This window comes from Schistocerca serialis, chromosome 6 (genome assembly GCF_023864345.2).
Source record: "Schistocerca serialis cubense isolate TAMUIC-IGC-003099 chromosome 6, iqSchSeri2.2, whole genome shotgun sequence".
NCBI lineage: Eukaryota > Metazoa > Arthropoda > Insecta > Orthoptera > Acrididae > Schistocerca > Schistocerca serialis.
In genome coordinates this window covers 653,251,067-653,277,008 of record NC_064643.1, presented here as the reverse complement: position 1 = coordinate 653,277,008, position 25,942 = coordinate 653,251,067, and the positions used below count along the sequence as shown (strand labels likewise).

Genomic DNA, 25,942 nt, shown 5'->3' with positions numbered 1-25,942 from the left:
CAACTACAATCAACTCGCTTTATGTAACAAGTGCCCAAATCCTCTGCCCTCTTTCATGGTTCTATGTATACTCTGTAAGTGGATTTGTATTCATACTAGGGATTGAAAAATTATTCATATAAGCTAATATTATAAATATGTCTGTGAGCTTCTGTCAACATCGTCATTCAAACATTTTCAATGTTCAATGTATCAGTCCCTCTGACGAGATTGAACAAAAAGTCTACCATTGAAGAAGTTTGAAGACCAATATGACACAGCCTAACAACAGAAATGATTTTATTACCAATAATTTTATATAGTCTATGCAAACATAATAATATGGGATTGTGGGTTCCTCTTATTTAATTCCCCAAACCAACATCTTCAGTGGGTGTCTTTATTCCAAAACATGAAAATTAACACTAAAGTAATTTTCATAATTCAGTCAATGTACTTCCTTAAACTGCTGAGTAATTCACACATCTTTTTTAAATATTAAGTAACGCTATCCTACTATTTTTGGAGTGATATTGTAGTAGTATTTATTTTATGGTTATGTAAAACTGAAAAGTGTGAATTAAAATAACTTCCAAATTACTGCACATTAGGCAATACAAACCACATTTATACAATCAGGATACTTAATCATTTTAAATCAGTTTTTAGGATCACATATTCTCAGACATCGAAATATTTGCTACTTTTTGACTTTTTTTTCGTAAGGTTACTGATTAGTGTTACTGCATACTGATTGATGCAGCTACAGCTAGTTAAGCCATCTACAGTAGTTATAATTACTCTTTGCCCACTGACAATGTATTCTGAATTGCTATTGTTGTCGTCATGCTGTGTGTGCATTTGGCACAGTAAGTCAAGTAGCCAGTGGGAAGTTGGAATCCTTGCTTGCTAAATGAGGACTCCTGAGACGTGTAGTTGCAATTGGTTTGGAATGAATAATAATTACTTTAACAAATCATACAATATCGATCTGCTATTAAATATTATCAGCTGAACCCTTCATAGTCCACATTCCTAAAATTACTAAGAAAAGAAAGCATATAATTGGATATTTGGAGGTGAAGAGGAGTATCATAACAGAGCCTTTAATTAGTTACACCAATGGTAGTGTTGTATATGGAGACCACTAACGATGACGTAACATCTTGGAACAATCTTCAGATCCAAAGACCGATTGCCAGTATCAATATACGGTGAAAGAATTTGAAATTTTCAATGGTGCCTCAATCTTTCAAGTAACAACAATGTCAAATCAGGAATATTATTAATGATCAGGAATGGTTAGCAGAAACTGAACTATAGAACCAACTGAAAATGAAGAGGTAAGTTTGAGCATACACACTGAATAGCAAAACTCTTTTCATTACTTCAGGAATAACCCGTAACAAGAACAGACAACTATCATGTTGATAATGTAGGAAAAGAAGGTACAACAATTTTTTAGAGATATGAATAAAAAATTGAAGGAAGATAATTAGCAGTGTGTGAGACACACACGTAGTTACTACACAGCAGCGCCTTGAATCAGCTAGTCACATCATCTGAAGCCTTTGGTCTGAAAATGACCTCATAGACCAAGACCAGTTAACACAATTAAAAGTAATTAGTTTCTTGTGATCTGTACTGTTTCTTATTATTAAGATATTCTAAAGTTGTTTCATAATAATAAAAAACTGAGGGCAGATAATCAAAAGTTTGTTGCAGGTTAGCAAAACTCTTTTCATTACTTCAGGAATAACCCGTAACATGAAATGACATTCTAATGACAGTGAAAACGAACAACAGAATAAATAATGTAGCTGGAAAAACAAGAATAAGTATATATCATACGCTGTGTCAGAGATGTTGTTGCATGGAATCTTTCACTAGTGCATAGCACTAAATTTTACACATACACACTGTACAGTAGCTTGTGTACACTTCACTACTCCCCCCTAGTGTCACTGATACTTCTTGTTGAACCTGACGCGTCGTCCGGACCCGGTGATAACAGGTTGCATACTAGTTACTGCTGGTTTCCTGGTGGTGGACTTCAATGGCCGGGCAACAGGTCATGTACTGGTGGTGGACTCTGATGACTGTTGCAGCTGCTTCACAGTGCATGGTGAGATAGTAGATGTACTTGTCATGTCTGTGGTGGGTGCAGCTGGGTCATGATCTGTGGTACTTACACAAAAGGCTGGCTTATGTCTATCAACATTGATGACCATTGGTGTGTCCGTTATGTCAATGGCAAACTACACAGTATGGTCCATCATAGGGTGGCTGCAGCGGCTTGCGCATCACGTTATCGCAAATAAAAACATAGTGGCAATCATGTAGCTCGTCGAACATGAACGGGCGATGGTTCGGCTGATCCCTCCGCACCACCGGACATAGCTATCACATCTGTGTGCGCAGCTTATTCACAAACTCTGACAGGTCAATGGATTCATCTTGTACATGGTGAAGAACTCACCAGGAAGGCATATAGGTTGACCATATATGAGCTCCGCTGTAGTTGCTTGGAGGTCTTCTTTCACAGATGCATTTAGATGTAAGAGAATGATAGGTACCATTGTGAATTATGGCATTGCAGCGGTGCTTTGAGCTGGCGGTGCACATGCTCAACTGAACTGTTTGCCACTGGGTGATACGCTCTGGTCCTGATTCGCTTCATGCCAAGTAAGACAGCAAGTGCTATGAAGAGATAGGATTCAAATTGTCTCCCCTGGTCAGTTGTGATCTGCAGGGGTATGTGGAAACGGGCAATCCACCCACGAAAGAATGTGGTCGCAACAGATTCAGCAGTTATATCATTTACCAGAAATACTCCAGGCCAGCATGTATAATGGACTACAGCTGTGAGACAGTAACTGTACCGTTCCAACAGCGGTAAAGGTCCTATGAGATCTAAATGTACGTGTTCAAACTGTAGATTTGGAGGGATGAAGCTGCGAAGCGGTGATCTGATAGGTCTGCTAATTTTATTGCATTGACAAGCCATGCACTGTCGTACAAATTGCTTACAATCTCTACCCATATGCAGCCAGACGAACACTCACTTCACCATGTTTGCTGTGGTTCTAACACCTGGGTTCCACATGTCGTACAATGAGAAAATAGCCTGTTGCCGGAAGTTTGCAGTAACGAATGGCCAGGGTCTGTAATTGACAACGTCACAAAATTGCTCAACAGCTGACGGTAGCATGATGTAGCGGAGTTGTATGCCCGACGGCTGCGTCAACAAATCACGTAATTCATCGTCCAATTGTTGTGCCGACGCGAGAGCTTCAAAGTCAATTGCTTCAGAAATAAAGCAAGAGCATGTCAGCTAGCATATTCAGTTCGCCTTCGACCTGAATGATGCTAATAGTAAATCGATCAATGAAATCAAGATGTTGAAGCTGTTGTGGTGAAGCTTTAGCTGGGTGCTGTCAGAAAGCATATATTAGTGGCTTGTGATCCGTTACCAAAACATACCAAACTACTGTCCCTCTAACATGTGTCAGAACTTCTTGACTGATGCATAGGCAGCATACAGCTCACGGTCATATGTTGACCAATTTTGCTGTGAAAGTGACAACTTTTTGCTGAAGTAGGCTAATGAGTGCCAGTGTCCATCCATGCATTGTTGTAGTGCAGCACCGATTGAGGAGGTGGATGCATCAACCTTCAGACCAAGTTGCACCTGAGGCACTGGGTGCGCCAAGAGTGCTGCTTCAGCAATGGCAGTCTTCAAATCAGGAAATGCCGTTTCAGATTCTAGACTCCACTGAAGTTTATCCTTTGGTCTCAGCTTGCCTCATATTAATTTGTTCAGTGGTGCAGCTAGGTGGGCGTGGTTAAGGACGAAACAATGATAGAAGTTCCTTGATTGTAGTAGGTCCTGGAAAACCAAGTATTGTGTCTACCATCTCTTTTGATGGCCAAATCCCTTGAGCATTAATGATACTGCCAAGAAATTGAACTTCTGCAGCCCCAAATATGCATTTGGACGGATTAATAATGAGGCCATGGTCATGTAGACGAGTAAAGAGTTGTCGTAGGTGTGACAGATGTTCAGCTTCTGAGCACAACATGGCCAAAACATCGTCTATGTATACATAGCAATAATCCAAGTCACGTGAGACCTCATCCATAAATCTCTGTAATGTCTGCCCAGCATTACATAGCATGAAAGGCACGGGAGTAAACTCAAACAACCCAAAAGATGTGCATAGAGCAGTCTCAGAAACACCGTCTGGTGCCACTGGCATAGGGTACCGGTCTGGAATCGTTCTTGCATTCAGCTGTCTATCGTCTCCGCAAGGACGCCATCCATTGTTCTTTTTTGGTATCACATGGAGGGGGGATGGCCAACTACTACTTGACAGACAACAGATCCCTGTGTGAGCATGGATACGAATTCCTGTTTAACCACTTTCAATTTCTGTGATGTTAAACGACGTGGTCAAAATGTAGTGCACTGTGGAGTGCTGCAAGGGAGCTAGCGTGGGAGCTTGACACGTGATCTTGGGAAACTGTTTCAGAAGTTCAATAAACAGAGAATTTCCAATTATCACTCTGATGCTAGCAGTGTCCAGCAGGTGTCAATGCCAGAGGTCAGGCACAAGTCCATAAGAAGATTGTAAATCAGCCCCCAGTATAGGAAGTGCGGTGTCTGCCACAACAAACTGCCACTCAAGCATGCGTCATAGGCCTAGGTCTAACACTAATGTGGTACAACCATAAGTAGCCATTGTAGAACCATTGGCTGCAAAAAAGTGGTAACCATCACACCTATGAGGTGGCAAACGGGCAGATGGGTAAAGCGATACATCTGCACCTGTGTCTACTAGGAACTGTAATTTCGTACCTTGGTCTGTGATACACAATCGACGGCTGCCGTTCGGGGCATCAGTGGCCATCATCACTGAGCTCCTGTTGCATTTCCCTGCTCACAAGGTGGGCTACACTTTCATGCCTCAGACCCAAATCATCAGTAGTACCAACATACTTTCGTAGCCGAAGGTGAGTGACTGCATTTGCTGGGAGAGTGGCAGCGACGAGACCAGCGACTGTTGTTCTGAGTTCACAGTGCAGTGTCTTGTGTGGAAAGTTCAGTGACCTGAGCTTGTAGTGCAGCAAAACTGCTGTCCGTCTGCAGTTGTGGACCAGCTGTTGCAACGCAAACAGATGGATACATTTCAGATATTCTATCGGCAGGCGATGGCCCAACTCTTCAATATGAAGGCGTTTTTCCAGCCTTTTCTCCTCAGACTGCAAAAGTCGTGTGATTAGGGCGCTCTTAATTGCCGAATATTGGTCCACACTTGGTGGTGAAGGTAGAATATCCTGCACCCCCAGTGCCATTTCTTCGCTGAGTGCTGCCACAACATAATTATATTTTGTATGGTCTCCAGTGACTTGTGCTAGGAAAAATTGGCTTTCCAACTGCGCAAACCATAGCATACAAATTTGCTCTCAGAACGGCAGTGGTTTTACTGTGACATGGTTTATAATTGCATCAGCAGGTGCATCTGCTAGTGGTGCAAGAACTTGATCTACCATCATAGTAACATTGCAGAATCAGTAGGCAATAGATGCGCGACGCGGCTGCCGTGGAGTGCAGAAGATGCGCGACGCGGTTGACGTGACTATACTTTTTGCAATGCGGCACGGTACAGGGCGCAAATGTGTGTCAAATCGAACTCCGGTGACCGTCAAACATCATGCCGAGGTCACCAACTGTTGCAGGTTAGCAAAACTCTTTTTATTATTTTAAGAATAACCCGTAAAACAAAATGACATTTGAGTGACAGAGCAAACAAACAACAGAATAAATAATACAGTTGGAAAACAAAGAATAAACACAGATCATAGGATGTCTCAGAGATGTTATTGCATGGAATCCTTCACTTGTGTGTAGCACTAAATGTTACACATAAACACCGTACACTAGCTTGAGTACACTTCAAGTTGAATCGAGACCTGAAGGCAGATATTCAAAAGTTAAATAATAATGATTGAAAACTGAGGGTGGAGATAAAGTAGCTCAAGGGTGAAATTCACAAAATGTTGGACCAAAAGGGAATTGACATTTTTAATGACATGAAAAATCAGTTCAATAAATGTAGGATGGAATACAGCGAATCATTCAACATGCAATAATCTGATGCAAGTGTGAGGTTAAGGAACAATATCACAGAATGTGACCAAACACAGGCCCAAGTAAACTCACAACATAAAACTGCGAAACAAGCTCTAATGGACAGGGTGGTAGTGAATAACGAAGTAGTTTGTGCACAAAATGTGTGCGAACAAAATAAAAATTCTGTCATTCAAGCATATCTTGTGTGCAACAACACTACTTTGATTTACAATCAAAAGTAAAGGAATTGGAAGAAAAAATAACAAAAAATGTAAAAAATTACAACACGCCATTTGATATGTACTTAATTCGACGAAAAGCAGAAACGTTAATGCAATAAAATTGTGATGTGGGCTGTTGCATGAAACTATCATTGATAACAAGCTCAGTCAAAGGCAATTTAAAGAATTCAACTCACACAAACAATTACATCCAGTTGATTTCATGAAACAATTTTGATTTGCCTTCTTATGAATTCAGAATGAGTCGGAAAAAATTGGTTTTTATGCATGGCACAACAGTGCAGCTGCTAGAAAGTGGGGAAACTGTATGGCTGATGAATACACTGTATTTGCAGACTCCGAAAATGCTTTCTTGCACAGATATCGGTAACGAGAAAAACAGTGGGAGATCAAAGAAAAATTATTTTGAATGCACAACTACAATTGCAATGAAGGGTCAAATTCCTTCAGAAATACTAGGACTGAAATAGTTATCTGGATAACCCCATCAGCAATGATGATCTGATTATAATTTTGATAAAACATTTGCCACGGAAAGTATAAAGACAGACAGCTTCACAAATATTTGACAATTTCATCACACTATTATGAGTTGTTGACCATTTAAAAGAGACTGACATTGAGGGAGCGCTAAATGAGTCTGAACAAAACACAACTTGTCGCAATGAACATTTTCAATAACATGATGCACTTCAGCAAGATAATTTGGTGCAATTGCCGTAGAATCATCAAAGCAGTAATTGACTGAGATACAATGAAACATGAAGAAATTACCACTCACAGAATTATGTGTGTAATAATGATCATTTTACAAACAACAAGAGGAGGGAAACTGATTTTGAAAGTCAGAACCAACAGGCAGTGCAAGATAGAAGATTTCAGGACATTCGCCTCTCCCAGATAGAGATAACAGGCATCGACAAAATCAGCACACATTGGTAAGCTAAACTTACATTTCAGAAGGGAATAATTCCAATACTACAGAACAACATTATGGATTGGGTTATCATACTGACAAAACATTACTGTCTGTTGTTGAAGTTAATGTTTGTGGTAAGTAGATTCCAGCTTTACTCAATTCTGAGGGCAAAATGGCAGCTAAGTGAAGAATCGTTTTGAGCAACTTAAAGTAATTACCAAAATATTGGTTTTCTCTGTAAACAGTGTGCATATAGTTACTATTATTGGAAACCAGAGCCATGCTATAGTGAGACATTCTCTTCTCCAATTTCAATTGCCTAGTGAATATTTTGAGGCAAGTGGCTTAACCATTGACTTCTTATGTAAGAATGTATTTTGGTTGGCTGAGAGAAAGTGTGAAATAGATTCTGAGAGGAATGTTTAATAGTACAAAGTATAGCGGATCTGTGAGTTAGTTTTAGTGGATTTATTAATAGTAATGATGAAGCTGCTGATGCTACACTATGAATCATTAAAAAGACCATTGATTATGACATCAAGGAACCACTTTATGTAGAAAATCCACTATCTACACATGTGGATGAAGTAAGGAAAAGTGATGTTCAGAACATGTCCAGGAGAAGATAGGCTGCTTAACTGGCTTGCTGGAATCTCAAATGGAAGAGCAATATGAAGTTTTGCAAATGTACACCAATTTCTTCTTAGAGAAGCCTAGATTAACCAAGAGACGCAAATGTCAGATGACAGTCAAAACCTCATGAACCTTTTTGGATGAAATTATATCCTGTTCTGCTTTCCAAAACAGGAGTTGCGAAAAAGAAATTCAGAGGTTGTTACATAAAGATATAATTGAGCAGCTGGATAATGAGTATAGTAATACCATACATGCAGCGACCATGATAGGTGGTTCTGTTAGACTGGATGCACAAGTAATTAATAAGTTGTTATACCACAATGTTACAAACCTAAAAGTACTGAAGAGATTTTACAACAGTTCAACAGTACAAAGCACCTTAGCAGTCTCAGAAAATACTAGCAGAGAAAACACATCATTTCCCCACAGAAGATAGTGCTATCACTTCAAGCACATGTGTTTTGCACTCAACATTTCTAACGTAGCCTTCCCACATACCTCAGATAATGTTTTAGAGATCATCTGTTGCAGCAGATGGTGTGTTACTTGGACAACATTTTAACAGCCTCAAAGTCATGGGAAGAGCAACTGGATACTTAGGAGGAAATATGTAAAATTCAAGAATCACTCTTGATCTGAAAAAGGTGGAATCTGCAAAGACAAGTATTCAATATTTACACTATATATCACCATAAGGAGTCAAGTTGCATCTGAAAAAATTAGCAGCTTTTAGAGATCTTCCAGCACCCACATGTACAGAACGACTGCAGGCATTTCTCAGATTCTGCAATTTTTATCACTGATTTGTCTAAGAACATAGTTTAATACCATCAGCATGATTACAGCTTGTTAACTTGGATGTGGCAATTCCTCAGCAGAAAGAATTTGGTGAGATCTAAGAGCAATTATTAACCAAATCATTATTACATCTCAATATGTATAAACACTTTTATCTTGGAACTGACTCCACTGAATACAGCATCAGAGCTCATCTATACCAGTTAACCATCATAAACAGAAAGAAAGAACAGCATGCAAGTGCTTTTGCAAGTCGAGTAGTTATTTCATGGAAGAGGGAGTACAGCATAACAGAAACAGAAGAATTAGCAAAATGAGGGGTTTTGAGAGATTTCAAGTCTAGGAGAGATCATAAGACCTTGGCATTTGTGCAGAAATAAAATCTTACGCACAACCACATTTCTAAATGGGCACTAGCACTGCAAAAGTTCGACTCTGAAATTAAATATTTACTGTCAAGTCTAATCATGTGCCAGATGTAGTACCCCTCTTCCATCCAACCTGGAGGACATCTACACAGAAAGCCCAAGTTGCAATTAACTTCATAAAAGGAGTAGAAGGCAAATTACAGATCAAGTCAAAATGCCAAGATAAAAATGAAGAAAAGATTAGAAGTTATTACCTTGTTCATAATGATATTTTGTGTTAAGGTTCTAAACTCAATGCACAATCACTGGAAATATATCTCCCTAACCATCAAGCGGAAAATTTAATCAAGTTTATCCACTTCGGTCATACCAACATTTTGTTCCAAAGAAGTGCATATAAAAATTACGAGAACAGGTTGTTTAAACACAAAAAGTCTGGGAGATCTTAAAAAAATGTGATTTCTGCAAGTGCACAAAAATATCTATGACACAGCACACAGGGCTAATGCACAGTTCCTCAGTCAACAGATGAAATTGTAGCACTGGAATCGTTTGGACCACTTCCAGACTCTAAAGTGAACTTTTCATAGATTCTGATTTTTGTAGAACCGTTCTTCAAGTTCATTCGATTCTTTCCACTACAAAAGGCAAATAACAAATTTGTCACTAAGAAGTCCAAGGAAGAATGCCTTCTCATAAACAACATATCATGATTTTGATTAAACAATCGGAATGTGTTCATCCAAGAACAAGTTCAACATACCTTAATTTCAACCTATCATTCAGCATCATCAGTCATCAAAACTGAATACAAAAACCAATGAGCTTTGAAGGTGCCATTAATAGTTTCACTCACGAAAGCATTGGAGCTCCACCGTGTACTGTTTTACTCGGCAATAAGCTCGACAACATTTTTGGAGAAATTATTAATTGCCATGATCGCCAACAGATATCATAAGAAGAAAGTCAAATGGCATTAGGGTAAATGAAGAATAAAGTATTGGTTAGGAATCTAGTACGTGATAAATTAGTTTGGCCAACTATCTACAAATCAAATGACTATGTACTGATTAGGTATCACACAAACTCATCGAAAGTAAGGTATGAAATAAAGAAATTCTGCCATTATTATCTGGGACCATTTCATATTGCAAGTGTTATTCACCCAAATACAGTGTTATTAGAATATCTGAATGGAGAGAAGTGTTTCACAATCCATCATGCACAAAATATAAAACAATTTCGTTTATCGAAGAACAAGAAAAACTTGTGAGAACATTTTAAAATTTGTGGTGAATCTCTTTATGTTTAATGTTCTCATAAATGAGAGTGTAATAAGACTGCTCGAGAATCCTCCCAGTGTGTGATAAACCTTTTGCATTTCCTTTATGTTTTCGTCTTCCTTAAAGGCAAAGAGACAAGATGAAGCGGTAGCCCATCATAGAGCCTATGCCTACCGTCATGTATTTTTTGACTTTCAGTTGTTAATAAACAGGAGGATTTTTTCTGGTACCGGTAGGAGGAAGGAGGGATTCGCGCTCAGCTAGTGAAAGAGTGAGAAGCACGTCAATTTTTTAGCGAGTAATTGTAGACCGCCATTTTGGGGTCGCTATGAATAAGTGAGGAGTGTGGATTTCATATGTGCATCGTTTAGAAAAATACAGTATTGTTTTATTAACAGAAAGGTCGTGTGAGTTGTTATTTCAAATAGTACAATAATTACAATAACTGAAGCCCACCTGTGTACTTTGGAAAATTACGAAGATCCGATAAGCTTAATAGGAACACGGTCAAGACTTCAAAGGTGAACGCGGCGACCAAACGCAGTATTATAAAGAATGGTAAGCACAAATCTACAGCGGAGAAAGAAACTACTCCGCCCTGCAAAATAATATGAACTAATACGGACTTATTTCCAGGCATAGCTCAGCTTATTGTGCTTGTCATTCACGCCGAAAAAGTAATCTCATTAATTCAATACATTTTAAAAAGCCACGCATTTTATTATCATCTATTCCATTATTTTATTATACTATAAGTGGTAGTGTGTAATAGACTTGTTGAGAACCCTCCCTGTGACCGTGTATTAAAATCAATCTTTGTACTGTTTCAAGCTATTTTGTGTGTTATTAGTACTCACATATTCGATGGCATGGGTAGTGCAGGTTTTGTTTTAATATTATATGACTGCCTGTTTTTCTTTTTTTATTATTCATAAGTACTGATGCATGGCACTATGTTACTGCTTTCTCATTCAGTGCAAGGACTCATGGGAGAGATGTGACATTGACTTATGTGATACCATGAACTGACATGCCCCCATTACACGGCAATGCCACTCATGACTGCGGGGAATATGTTGCACACTGATCTATCCACTAAAGGATGCAGGGAAGTCAGTGTGTTGGTAAACATATCCACGATGGCTGCGTGATGCCGTAAAGATTTCAGTTGCATGTGACAAACCAAGTGCCTGTTAAGTTCTTTACAAAGTAAAACATCTTTGAGTAAAGTGAATAGTTAAAATAAAATAGTGCAATGTAAAATGTGTTCATGCCTGGATACTCAAAACTCTGCAGTATTCATGTACAAATGTGTGTTCACTCACGTGAACTGTCTGCCACAAACTTGTCTCATCCCCTTCTACTTTCTTTCTTCTTTATTATTTTTTAATATTTATGTGAATAATTTAAAAAAATAATTCATCTTGCTTGTACATTTCATACAGTACATAATTAATCTTGGTACACGGCTATGTAAGAATCTGATTTTTGTTCACATGATAAGTATTTGATGATGATCTTCTTTAAGTACGCACTTCAGAACATAATAAGGTTGTTTCATAAGAGGGACAATAATTTCATGATTTTAAGTTTATTACTTTCTTTGTGAAGAGGCATTTGAAGAGTAGATGGAAAAACAATTCTATGCTACATTGGAATTGGTAGATAGAAGATTAACTTCACATACATTTGTAGTCATTTTGTTAATTACATTATGTTAATAACAATATTTCTTAAATGTCTAATTATGTACATGTATTTGTTTTTATAGAACGATAGTTAAAGATTTTCACACTAAAATGTGTCTATCATTTAAGAGCTACCCTCATGTTAATTACTACGAGTGCTACCCAGAAAGTAATAAATGTTTTGCAATAAAAATTAAACGATATGAAAAAAACAAACTTCATTACAGAGATTTTAAAGGTACACTCTTAAGCTATTTTTCTACATAACCACCATTCAAATTGAGGCACTTATCATACTACAGTCATGTTTTTTCAGTTCCATCTCTGTAGAAATCTGCCCCCTGCGATTTCAACTGCTGGTTTACACTAGCACGCAGTTTGGTGTCAGTATCAATTGCTGTGTATGGTGAGCCATGTCTTTATTGCTGGGAAGAGGTGGTAGTCGCTTGGCACCAAATCCGAGCTGTATGGCGCATGATCAAACACTCCCACTCAAAACCCAGTAGAAGCTCTCAGGTACAACAGGCCTTGAGTGGACATGCATTGTCATGGAAAAACAAAACTTTTGTACTAAGTTTTCCCCGGTGTTTATTTTGTGCCACCCACCTTAACTTTGTCACTGTATAATGGTATCTCTTTGAGTTAACTGTTGAGCAGTTCACGAAAATAGACAGGAACCACTCCCTTAGAGTCCTACAACACAGTAGTCATGACCTCTCTTGCTGAAAGCATTTGCAAACACTTCCTTGATTTCTTGGGAGAATTTTTCTTTTGCTTCACAAATGACATGCTTCATCCAAGTCTTGTCCCCAGTTAGGATACAATCAATAACTTTGTTACCATTTTTGGCAGAATATTCAAGGAAGGTAAGTGCTGCAGCCAGTCTCTGCTTTGTGTGGTCTTCTGTTAGAATTTTGGGAACCCATCTAGCACAAAATTTGTGCTAACCAAGCTTCTCCGCCACAATTTCATGCAGTAAACTCTGTGAAACTTTGGGAAAAATGTTGCAAAAATTCCATAATTGTGAAACTACGATTTTCACAAATTTTGTCATTGACTTCCATCACCAGTTCATGAGTCACAAGATTATGCTTACCACCACAGTCCTCATCATCATCAACACTGGTATGGCCATTTTTAAAAATCAATGCACCATTGCCTCACACAGTTTTCACTCATTGTCTCTTTTTCACACACATCACAAATGTCATGATAAATTTCAGTTTGTTTGCATTTTATTGCTAACACTAACCTACTCACAGAACACATCTCACAAGTGGCAAGATTTTCTATTGCAGCACACATTTTGACACGATACAGAAAGCAAAGTAGCAGGGACACATATCATACGCTGCCACTGCTGGATGCGTACTGAGTGTAGGAATGTTATGGTAATGAGAAGATGGCTGTAGCCCCACCCACAACTATGACAATAACAGGCCAAAACGTCTGTTACTTTCAGGGTAGCTCTTGTCTATGATAAACAAGTTCTGTAAACAACTGCATTTTTTACTTTCCTCCACTTATGTTTTTCTTGGACATTGTACTGTACTTGTCTTCTGAAGTTCTGTTTGCACAGAGCAGTGTCTGTTAAGTGTACATAATTTTATGTGTATCAATATAATGGAAGGAAACATTCCACGTGGGAAAAATTATATATAAAAACAAAGATGAGGTGACTTACCGAACAAAAGCGCTGGCAGGTCGATAGACACACAAACATACACACAAAATTCAAGCTTTCGCAACAAACTGTTGCCTCATCAGGAAAGAGGGAAGGAGAGGGGAAGACGAAAGGAAGTGGGTTTTAAGGGAGAGGGTAAGGAGTCATTCCAATCACGGGAGCGGAAAGACTTACCTTAGGGGGAAAAAAGGACAGGTATACACTCGCACACACTCTTAACTTATCATTCCTATGTACTGGGGTCATATTTTAGTTAATTTCACACTGAAACTTCTAAGTTTCCATAAACTTCCAAGTGAAAATTATTTTTTGAAATGGGGATGTGGGAGGATACTATATCCTGAAATCTGAATATTTGCTGTTTTTTGACATTTTCTGTATTCCTTAGCATTGCTGTACACTGATTATTACAGGTTGCGGCAGTCAAACCTGCATTTATTGTTAGTGCACGAAAGCATTAGAAGTAGTGCAGGGGGGGGGGGGGGGGGGGGGGGAGTAACCAAGGTCACCAATGTGTTCCTCAAAACAAAGCATTTCAGTATCCATGGAGCAGTGGACTAAGCAACAACAGTCGTTTGCAGTGAAAGCATTCTACCAAAGTGGTAGCTATGTAGCCGCTCAGCGTCATTTCCAGGCGCATTTTCAAGTTAATTTTAATAGGCCAGTGCCTTTGGTTAATGAAATAAAAATTTGGGTCAAAAAAAAAATTTCTGATAGGACTGTCCAAAGGGTTTTGAGGTTGGACTTACATCACCACCCATTCAAAACCTAGTGGTTAACGCTTTTAATAATGATGACTTTGTGGTCCGACAGCATTTCTGTGTAAGTCTTTTGCAAATGACTGAAGAAAATGAGGAGCTTGTTCACAACCTCTGGATGAGTGACGATGCAAATTTTCACCTCAGTGGATATGTGAACAAACAGAACTTAAGATAGTCTTTTGCAAATGACTGAAGAAAACGAGGAACTTGTTCACAACCTCTGGATGAGTGACAAGGCAAATTTTCACCTCAGTGGATGTGTGAACAAACAGAACTTTAGATATTGGAGTGATCAGAACCCTCACCAACCCCATGAAAAACCCCTGCACTCAACCAAGGTAACATTTCGGTGTGCAATGTCCTCATCAGGAATAATAAGCCCTTATTTTTTTTGAGAACGAAAGAGGGCAATCTGTTACCGTGAATGCTGAGCACTATTCAACAACGTTAAGGACACCTTCATACCTCAGCTTCGTCAATATGCAGTGAATGATGAAACATTATTTCAACAAGATGGAGCAAAAAGACACACAGCCCGCGTGAGCATTAATGTTCTGAATGAAGTTTTGCCTAACCGGATGATTTCCAAGAATGGAGCGATTGCTTGGTCCCCCGTTCACCCGACCTTACAACTTTTGACTTTTTCTTATGGGGGTTACATTAAGAGCAAAGTGTACGAAGAAAGACCTCATAATGTTGATGATCTCAAAGCAAGAATCTGGCTGGAAACCGAGAGAATTCCTCAGGGTATGCTCCATCATGTGATGGACAGCTTTGTAAATTGCCTACAAGAATGCCATGATGGACCATCTTGCTGATGTTATTTTCAAACAATGAAAAAAAAAATGTGTTGATGTTTCTTAAATGCTTTTTAATGTAGAATAAGATAGTATGAAACAATTTTGATATCTTTACCCATGTTTATTTTACACTCATTTAAAAAATGCGGGTTTGACTGCCACACCCTGTATATTGATCTAGCTACAGGTAGTTAAGTCATCCGCAGCAATTATAATTAATCTTTGCTCACTGACAGTGTATTTTGAATTATTATTGTTGCTGTTATGTTCAGTGGACACTTGGTATATTAAGTCACGTAGTCAGTGGGAAGTTACAAGTTGGGAGTTGTTGGTCAGCCATGCTCATTAAGTGCACATGCCCGAGACATGTATGTCCAGACATAACATATTCAGTCTCACTATTCGTCCAGCATTTTCATGGTCTTAAAAGTTTGAGAGTCAAGCGAGTAATATTGTATTGTGGCATATGGTACATTGCTAAATGTGCATTTAGGTGGCACCAGTATGGAACAAATAGCAATTTCAATAAAAAGCTCATACGATGTGCGATTTGCCATTAACTACTGTCAACTGAACTCTTCCTAGTCTGCTTCCTAAAATTACCAGCAAAAGAACAGTGTGCTTTTGGAGATGCTGACAGTACTGCTACATATTATCAACAGCCAGTCATATACCTCACTGAGTACTGCAACTGCTACGGTGTAATACAAGTCCTCTGGAAAAACAAAAGCGTGGCATGTAGCACAGACTGGTTCACCAAAGCATGGACCATAATAACCATTGCACAGATAGCAGGACAGACACTGAAACAAAAAAAGAAACCACATCCATTAACTACAGATGCTTTGACCTTTGGAGAAGATCATCGAGCTAGACACCTAAATGAACTGTAGAATCTGCAGACTCTAGCTTATTTGAACACATAAATGATTTTGACTTTACAACAATCAACAATGCTTGATTGTAAAGCTAAAATAGTTTATTGGTTGAAATAAACCAAATTGTGACCAAGGCTGCAAATTCCACATTTTATTTATAAAACACACAACATTCACTGAAAAATTGAAAGTCCAGGTAGGAACATCAATAATATTCTGAAAACGGTACGTTGCTACTCACTGTGATGAGTTGCAGACAGGCACAAATGAAAAGACTGTTACATATCTGGCTCTCGGCTAGTGCCTTCTTCAGAAAAGAAAACACATACACATTCACACAAGAAAGCACACCTCATGGACATATAATCAATATCTCTAGCCACTTGGACAGACTGCAATGGTGTCACGTCGAATGCAGGCAGCAATACAGATGGTGAGCTCCAGTTCATTTTATCTCTTTCTTCCTGGTGCCTTCTTCCACTGGCACTCCAATACACAGCACAAATTTAACTTGCAGTTTTCACAGATGAAAGCTGGCTCAGAGAGTTGGAAATAGGCTGGCAGTGGGTTGTGAGTTGAGAACAGATGGGAGGGGCACAGCATGAGGGTAACGTATAGGTTTTTGCACAATGGTTCCTTCAGCCATTAGTTCGGTTTGTGCTGAGATCGAAGGTTGACTTCTCACTACTTTTGGTAGTGCTAATCACACTGCTGTATTGAAAGAGCCCTCCCATTAACTTCAGTGGATTTGCACTTCCCTGTTTATTCATGCTGTGCGAACCTAGACTCTTCCAGTTTGTCCTCATTATTTCTGCGTACGCAAGGACCATTACTGGAAAATTTTGCGGTCAGTATTGGAGGAGATTAGTGTTTAACCAAGTGGAGGTCTTGCTGGTCGTTAGTAGGTTTAATATGGATGGAAGTACTGATGTAGCCATCTCTGAGGTGAAGATCAACATCTAGGAAGGTGGCTTGTTGGGTTGAGTAGGACCAGGTGCAGCAAATGGGGGAGAAGTTGTTGAGGTTCTGGAGGAATGTGAATAAGGTATCCTCACCTTCAATCCAGATAGCAAAAAAGGTGTCATCAATTAATCTGAACCAGGTGATGGGTTTAGGATTCTGGGATTTTAGGAAGGATTCGACTAGATGGCCCATGAATAGGTTAGCATAGGATGGTGCCATGTGGGTGCCCATAGCTGTACCGTGGATTTGTTTGTAGGTTATGCTTTCAAAGGAGAAGTAATTGTGGGTGAGGATATAGTTGATCATGGAGATTAGGAAGGAGGTTGTTGGTTTGGAATCCATAGGGTGTCTGGAAAGGTAGTGTTCAACAGCAGTAAGGCCATGGGCATTAGGAATGTTAGTGTACAGGGAGGTGGCAACAATAGTGACGAGTAGGGCACCGTGTGTCTACTGTTGACAAAGGCCTTAATGGCTGGAAGCTTTAATTGTGTGAATCTTTTTATTAGGCCTATCGTGACTCAGCATCTCCGCTATATGGTGAGTAGCAACTTTCCTTCTCTGGTATTGTTACCCTCCTTCCTGGATTTTCCTTTGTTTGATCAACTGAATCAAGTTTATGAAGTATTGTGGTTGACTGTCCGATTTGAACTTCATGCTTATGCATTGCAAATATCACATTCTGTTATACTTTCTTTACTTTACCCTTTGTTGAAGGGCTTGTTAAGTATATTGTTGTAAGAGATAGTTCAGGATCAGCCAACTTCAAGGCACGTCAGAGCTCATATAATAGAGAGAAGATTCCCATGCATCTGGAATGAGCTCGAGTGTGTACATTATTGCCAGGTGCAAGCATCTACCAAAACCTTGTTTCCACATATCGAGGGTGTTCGTATTACTGTCTCTATCTTGGAAATGAAAACTACTGAACAAGATAGCATTTCAAACATTTTGGAATGTACGAGACTGGAAGACTGGTCACGTCTTGTTTTAGCCTGAAAACCTACTATCTTTTCTGAGTTGAATGAATTAGTTACTTCTACAGAAGCACTTAGATTCACAGATGGCAAAGCGATCAGTGTAAGGGCTTTCAACAAGTCTGCCCTACCCAAAGTAACAACTATTGTCAGTCATCTACTAATTCATTAGGAGGCAAACGTTTTTGGTGTTTTTTCCATAGCCATTTAGCACATGAATGCCCAGTTAGGTGTAGACCTTAAACGTAACAGCTGATGCTGCCTGACATGGTCTAAAACTCCTTTTGTAAGCCTCCCGCTCATTGCACGGGTATTTGTGCTCTCAATAAACTTGCACTTCAGTATGTTTGCTGCCACCTCAATCAAACATCTGTTTGCGGCCTCTTGGATTTTGGAAGTTCAGTTTCATTGCTTGACTATAGTTGGTATCTCAAGTTTCAAAATTCATGTAAGCTCTCTCCAATAAGCCTCTCCTCCCAGGGATGTCATGTAGGTCATGTAGCCAATGGCCAGGAGTTTCCTCTGGTGGGTGAGATGCAGGGGAGTTTATCAGTTTGCAATTTTTCTTTGGCATTTAAACTCACTGTACTGCCTGTTGGCTTCTGTCTGTCTCAGGTTCTTCGGCCAACATTCGTCTGATGATTTTTCTGATGTTTTGCCAGCATGAGCGGTTAGCATTGTCAAAGTTTCACCCTCCATTGCTGGTGGTGGACTGGAGCCAAGCTCACAGCTGCAGAATATATGTACCTGGTACACTAACATCCAAGGGATTCTCCTTGGTCATTTCCTAGTGAGGTTCTCCTCCTGCTACCTGCAACGGCCGTTCGCTGCAGCACAGGAAGCCAGGATCCATTACCTTGAGGATTTCTTCTTTCTTGTTGAAGCAAATCTCGTGTTTGTGTATTTCTATAGATTCTCTGAACAAGTGGGTGTGATAGCTCTTCTCTGCAGTCAGAACTTCAGTGCCAGTAAATTTTACAACGTGGTCAGTCTCACACAGCGCCTGCTGTGCCATGGCCGATTTCTCCACCTGCCTCAACCTGCAATTCTGTGATCCTGGTGTTGAATGATCATCCACTCATTCCAACATAAACTTTTCCATGTGCATGGTATGCAGTATATTCCCAACATTGCAAGAGAGTCCTTTTTATCCTTTGCTGATCTGAGACATTCTTTGACCTTCTTTGTTGGTTTGTAAATAGTCTTTACACAGTGTTTGTGCAATATATGGCCGATTCTGCTCGTCACTCTGGGAATGTATGGCAGAAAGGCCATAACTGACATTTCTTTTTCTGATATGTCACTCTGCTGCGTGCTTGACTATGTTATACTTCTAATATAACTTGTGGAGTATCCATTGCTCATCAGAACACTTTCCATGCATTGCATTTCACGTCTGAGGTGCTGTGGGTCACATATTTGTCTTGCCTACATTACAAGAGCATTAATCATGCCTCTTTTCTGGCTCAGGTGGTAATCTGATAGTTTGTGCAGGTATCGGTCCATGTTTTTCGGTTTGCAATACATGCTGTGTCTCAGGTTTTTCCCATCCCTTGTGACCAGCACATCTAGATACAGTAGTTTTTTGTCCCTTTTCTACTTCCAATGGTAAATTTTATGTTGGCACTGAGTCTGTTCAAGTGTCTTAGGAAGTCATCGAGCTGTTCCTCACCATGGTGCCACACAACGAAGGTATCATCAATGTATCTGTTTACAAGGTGCCAAGTCAAGCGCCTGTTAAATGTTCCTATTCACCACCACCCAAGCACATCGGATCTACAACAGAATGGAACGAGCCTGTCTTCATGAGTGAATTCACACAACACGGAGATACTTGGCAAGAACGGATGAGGAACTTTTGGACATTTTCTATCAACTAAGTAGCAGAATTTATCGAATCAAATGGGAAAAGATCAACAGCATCACTCACAGGAGCATGCAGAACAAACTCGAGCGCTGCACTGAGCAACAGAAGAAAAAGTTTGCAAGGTGGCGGAAGCAGACTGACATGGCGAGGGAATTTCACTATCATCCCAAGAACTATACCTGTGGAGGACATCATTGCTAATAGCGTAGCAGCCATTCAGACCCTTCCTTGTGAAAGAGCAGACAAAACATGCACCAAAACAGTCAGGATACTGCACTGGGCAAAACCACCAGCTTGCAACCTGAAGAAAGAAGACGTACAAGCTATTAAGAATCCTAATGCCAACAAGAGTATATTGGTACTGCCTGCCGATAAGAGAAATACGACCATCGTAATGAAGACTGAAATGTATGAGCAGAAGATCTGGGACCTATTAGATCTGATGACATACCAAAAATTAAGTGCAGATCTGACACAGAGTATCGTACGGAATACGAGTCACAACCTGTGCAACACAGGAGCTCTACCACCTCGACTGTACGAATTACCAAAGATCTACATGAATAATGTTCCAATAAGACCGATAGTTAGCACTCCTGGCTTATCGACATATAAACTGACAAAACACTTGGCCTCTCTGCTCCAGCTGCATGTGGGGAAGACTGACAAATACATAAAGCACTCAGGACGTTTCACTGAGAGGTTGAAGAAACTAAAACTTGCACCACATGACATCCTGGTCAGCTTTGATGTTGTTTCGTTGCTTACGAAAGTGCCACTCAGTGACTCTTCAGAGCACATCAGTTCCATTTTCCCGCAAGACATAACAATGCTCTTTCATACATGTCTCACCGTGAACTATTTCATGTTGAATGAAAACTTCCACAAACAGCTGGAAGGTATCGCCACAGGTAGTCCTCTAAGACCAGTGGTGGCCATCATCTTCATGGAACATTTCGAAGCACAGGCACTGGACTTAGTGCTTTGTAAAACTAAGGTGTGATATAAATATGTTGATGATACCTTCATTGTGTGAAGCCATGGTGAGGAACAACTTGGTGACTTCCTAAGACACTTGAACAGCCTCAATGCGAACATAAAATTTACCATGGAAGTAGAAAAGGTAAAAAAAAAACTACAATATCTAGGGATGGTGAAAACCTGGGACACAGCATGTATCGAAAACTGAAAAACACAGACCTATACCTGCACAAACTATCAGATTACCAACTGACGCAGATCAACACGCTTGTAATGTGAGCAAGACAAATATGTGAGCCACAGCACCTCAGGCGTGAAATGCAAAGCGCAAAAAGTGTTCTGAGAAGCAATTGGTACACCACAAGTTATGTTAGAAGTATAGCAGAGTCAAGCACTCAGCAAAGTGACAGATCAGAAAAAGAAATGTCAGTTATGGCCTTTCTACCATACATTCCCAGAACGACAGACAGAATCGGCCATATATTGCACAAACATCGTGTAAAGACTATTTAAAAACAAATAAAGAAGATCAAAGAATGTCTTGAATCGGCAAAGGATAAAAAGGAGTCACTTTGCAATGCTGGAAATATACTGCATACCACGCACATGTGGAAAAGTTTATGTTGGAATGAATGGATGATCAATCAACACCAGGATCACAGAATTGCAGGTTGAGGCAGGTGGAGAAATCGGCCATGGCACAGCAGGTGCTGTGTGAGACTGACCACGTAGTAAAATTCACTGGCACTGAAGTTCTGACTGTAGAGAAGAGCTATTACATCCACTTGTTCAGAGAAGCTATAGAAATACACAAAAATGAGAATTGCTTCAACAAGAAAGAAGAAAGCCTCTAGGTAAAGGGATCCTGGCTTCCTGTGCTGCAGCAAATGACAGCTGCAGGTAGCAGGAGGAGAACCACATCGGAAATGACCATGGAGAAGCCCTTGGACTTTGGCGTGCAAGGTACAAATAGTCTGTGGGCACGAGCTTGGCTCCAGTCCACCACTGGCAATGGACAGTGAAACTGTGACAATGCCCCAGCCACTCATGGTGGCGAAACGTCAGAAAAATCTTCAGACAAATGTCGACCGGAGAACCCGAGACAGAAGCCAACAGGCTCAACAAGTGACCACGAAAGCCTTAACAATTTTGTAAACTAACTGTAGTTAATAAACTGTCAGTGACCTCCTTGCTTGAGTGTGATTTCATTCAATGAATGGGGTTGGTTCTTGACTTTGTGAGTAGCACCTTTTTTAAATTTTGTCGCTCTGTGAAAATAGTTGTCTATTCTCGTCATTTCGTTAATAATATCAATTCTGTATAAAGAGGACAGTTGGAATTCGACCTTAATCACCTTAATGGCAGTCAGACTAGACAATTAATAATTGTTTTAGACCAGTTTCCCAATGTACTTACTAATAAAAAATGGGGTGTATCCAATCAAATTCAATACAGAATCCATTTGGTCAATGATTCTCTGGTGCATAATGCCCCTTATTGTCACTTAGGGGGGCTAATATGAGAATACCGAGGCAAAAGACTGACAATATGCTGCGGATTGGCATTATTAGAACTTCAACTTCTCTGTATGCATCTCTCATATTTCTGGTGTCTAAGGGACAAGACAAGAATTATAGGCCTGTTGTTGATGATACAGTCCTTAATGAGAAGGTTATCTTGGGAGACAGATCCCCTCCTTGATCTCCATAACTGTTTCACTTCGCTTGCTGGTGCTATTTTAGCAGGTAGCTATTTTACTGTACTTGATCTGAATCCGGTACCCCTTTGCCCCTTGCTTGGTTATTGGGTCTGCTGTCCTTTCACGACTTGTAGATCATGAATTGGGCGACCTTAAATCTGGTTGTGTACATAATTATCTTGATGATGTCATCGTTTATAGTCATTCCTTGGAGAACATCTTTCTCATGTTCAGCAGGTTTGACTGGGGCTCCGTTCTGCAGGGTTAATGTTTAAGCCATCAAAAGTTCCACTCACTATGCAGCAGGTTTCTTTCTTGGGTCACCTGGTTTCCAGGGACAGTATTAGGACTGACCAAGAACATACTTCTGATTTAAGAAAATTTGCTCCCTGTAGAATAAGAAAGGGGTGGCCAGATTCACCGGTATGGCAACTGTTTTAGGAAGTTCATCCCTAATTTTGCTCCGCTTGCTGCCCGCCTTAATAATCTCTGTAAAAAAGGGGGAAATTCTGTTTGAGGAGAGAGTCAGCAATCCACCTCTGAAGCCACCAAAACTGCCCTTTGTAACCCTCCAGTATTGGCTATTCCAGATTTTGGGAAGAGGTTTACAGTTCAGACTAATGCTTCAAATGGTGGAGTTTCCGCTGTACTTTTACAGGAGGAGTCAGGTGAAAGGCGCACTCTAGCTTTTACCTCAAGGAGGTTAGTACATCCCAAGTTGAAATACTCAGTTTATGAATGTGAGGCACTGGCTGTCTCATTTTCTCTTGAGAAATTTAAATTTTATCTCGAGCACAGCGAATCTGATTTGGAGACCAACATCCAAGCCTTGAGTTGGGTTTTGGCACATCCTAGGAAAACCAGTAGAATTGCTAGGTGGCCCATTCTTATATACACCTTTTGTTTCCAAGTCTGTCATAATAAGGTTCCAATAATCAGGTTGCTGTCACATGTTTGATGAGGGAACTCAGGAAAGTGAAGGGTGTCCACTACTGGTGAGTTCTCCTGTTTATAATGTCTTAACCAAGATACTCCAGCTCTTTACTGATCTCAAGGTTAAACACGATCAGGATCCTTATTTTGGCCTATTCAGGAAGTGTCTGTCTGCTGGGGAGATGGTTCCCAATTATTTGTTGAGAAAACATAAACTGTATTGTGAGGTTGGTAAATTAGCTGAAACTAAAATTTGTTTACTTACAGAACTTGTGCCTTCTGTCTTTCATTATTTTCATGATTCATTGTTGGGTGGCCACTTAGGTCTTATAAACTCTTGCTAAGGTGTGCTGCCACCTCACATTCCCTTCATTATATAAAGATATTCATCATTTAGCCAGCAAGTGCGAATTGTGTAAAGTCAGTACGCTTAACACCAACTCATGCTAGGGGCTCTTACATTCCGAATGTGAACAATGCCTAATAGATAAATTATTTATTGATCTTGGGGGTCCCTTTCTCTGTACTAATAAAGACGGAAATGGTTATATACATATAAAAAAAAAAAAAGTCTTGCATCACCTCGGTTCCGAGAGTTCTGGAACCTGTACAGAAAATTGAAATAGAGATCAACATAAACAGCATTCCCGTCCTTTTTATTACTCACAAAAAACACACACTGCGTGTTGTACTGCCAAACAGCGAGACCTTCAGAGGTGGTAGTCCATATTGCTGTACACACTGGTACCTCTAATACCCAGTAGTACGTCCTCTTGCATTGATGCATGCCTGTATTCATCATGACATACTATCCACAAGTTCATCAAGGCACTGTTGGTCAAGATTGTCCCACTCCTCAATGGCGATTCGGCGTGGATCCCCCAGAGTGTTTGGTGGGACACATCGTCCATAAACAGCCCTTTTCAATCTATCCCAGGCATGTTTGATAGGGTTCATGTCTGGAGAACATGCAGCCCACTCTAGTCGAGTGAGTCATTATCCCGAAGCAAGTCAATCACAAATGTGCACAATGGGGGCACAAATTGTCGTCTATGAAGACGAATGCCTCGCCAATATGCTGCCAATATGGCTACACAGCCAGAGGATGGCATTCACGTATCGTACAGCCATTACAGTGCCTTCCAGGACCACCAGCGGTGTACATCGGCCCCACATAATGCCACCGCAAAACAGCAGGGAACCTCCACCTTGCTGCACTCACTGCACAGTGTGTCCAAGGCGTTCAGCCCGACTGGGTTGCCTCCAAACACGTCTCCGACGATTGTCTGGTTGAAGGCATACGCAACACTCATCGTTGAAGAGAACATGATGCCAATTCTGAGCGGTCCATTCAGCTTATTGTTGGGTCCATCTGTAACGCGCTGCATGGTGTCGCGGTTGCAAAGATGGGCCTTGCCATGAACGTCAGGAGTGAAGTTTCGCATCATGCAACCTATTACACACAGTTTGAGTGGTAACATGATGCCCTGTGGCTGCACGAAAAGCATTACTGAACATGGTGGCTTTGCTGTCAGGGTTCCTCCGAGATATAATCCATAGGTAGCAGTCACCAACTGCAGTAGTAGCCCTTGGACAGCCTGAGCGAGGCATGTCATCGACAGTTCCTGTCTCTCTGTATCTCCTCCATGTCCGAACAACATCGCTTTGGTTCACACGGCATATGTTTCTGTCTCTCTGCTTTGTTCAGATAAGGTTTCTTTCTTGGAGTCCTCACTTGCGAACCATTTTCATAAAATTTCTGTCTCACAGTTTGATCATAAACTTCAACCACTGAATTCTTGATGATGACATTTACATTTTTTTCAGTAGGTTGACAATCTTGGAGAGGAAGATGGCAGATTCTATGACAGTCATGATCAGTCAATACTAGCTTTCTACCAGTTCTTGGCTGACCCAGTTTCTCATTACCATTTGCAAACCTTCATCACACCCAACTTTGTAGCACCTCCACCCAAGCTCTTTGTTATTTCTGCATAATTGCAACCTTCTTCATCTATTATTGCCTTACTCCATTTACTCAGTAACCAATCAAGTGTGTTTTGATACTGGACACATTGTTTAAATACTGTCCTCCCTCTCAACTCAGCTCACTTTCAAGAAATCTTACATTTATACAACAATGTATTACTGACAACTAAAGTTACGACACATTGTTTTCAATACTGCCCTCCCTCTCAACTCAGCTCACTTTCAAGAAATCTTACATTTATACAACAATGTATTACTGACAACTAAAGTTACAACAATGATCAGAATGTTTTTTCTGTTTTTGAATTTGATCTTCAAACGCTCTGCTCTCAGATCCCAGTCCATTATTTAAGTACGAGCTGGATGG

General features: G+C 40.2%; 1 protein-coding gene across 1 annotated transcript in view; it reads right to left on the bottom strand.

Moving 5' to 3' along the window:
• LOC126484007 (uncharacterized) overlaps positions 1–25,942 on the bottom strand; it is an 88,916-nt gene that overhangs the window by 27,505 nt on the left and 35,469 nt on the right. Inside the window, exon 2 of the mRNA XM_050107326.1 lies at positions 15,966–16,094. Within this exon, the coding sequence (XP_049963283.1) occupies positions 15,966–16,094 (129 nt within the window). The remainder of the gene's footprint in view (positions 1–15,965; positions 16,095–25,942) is intronic.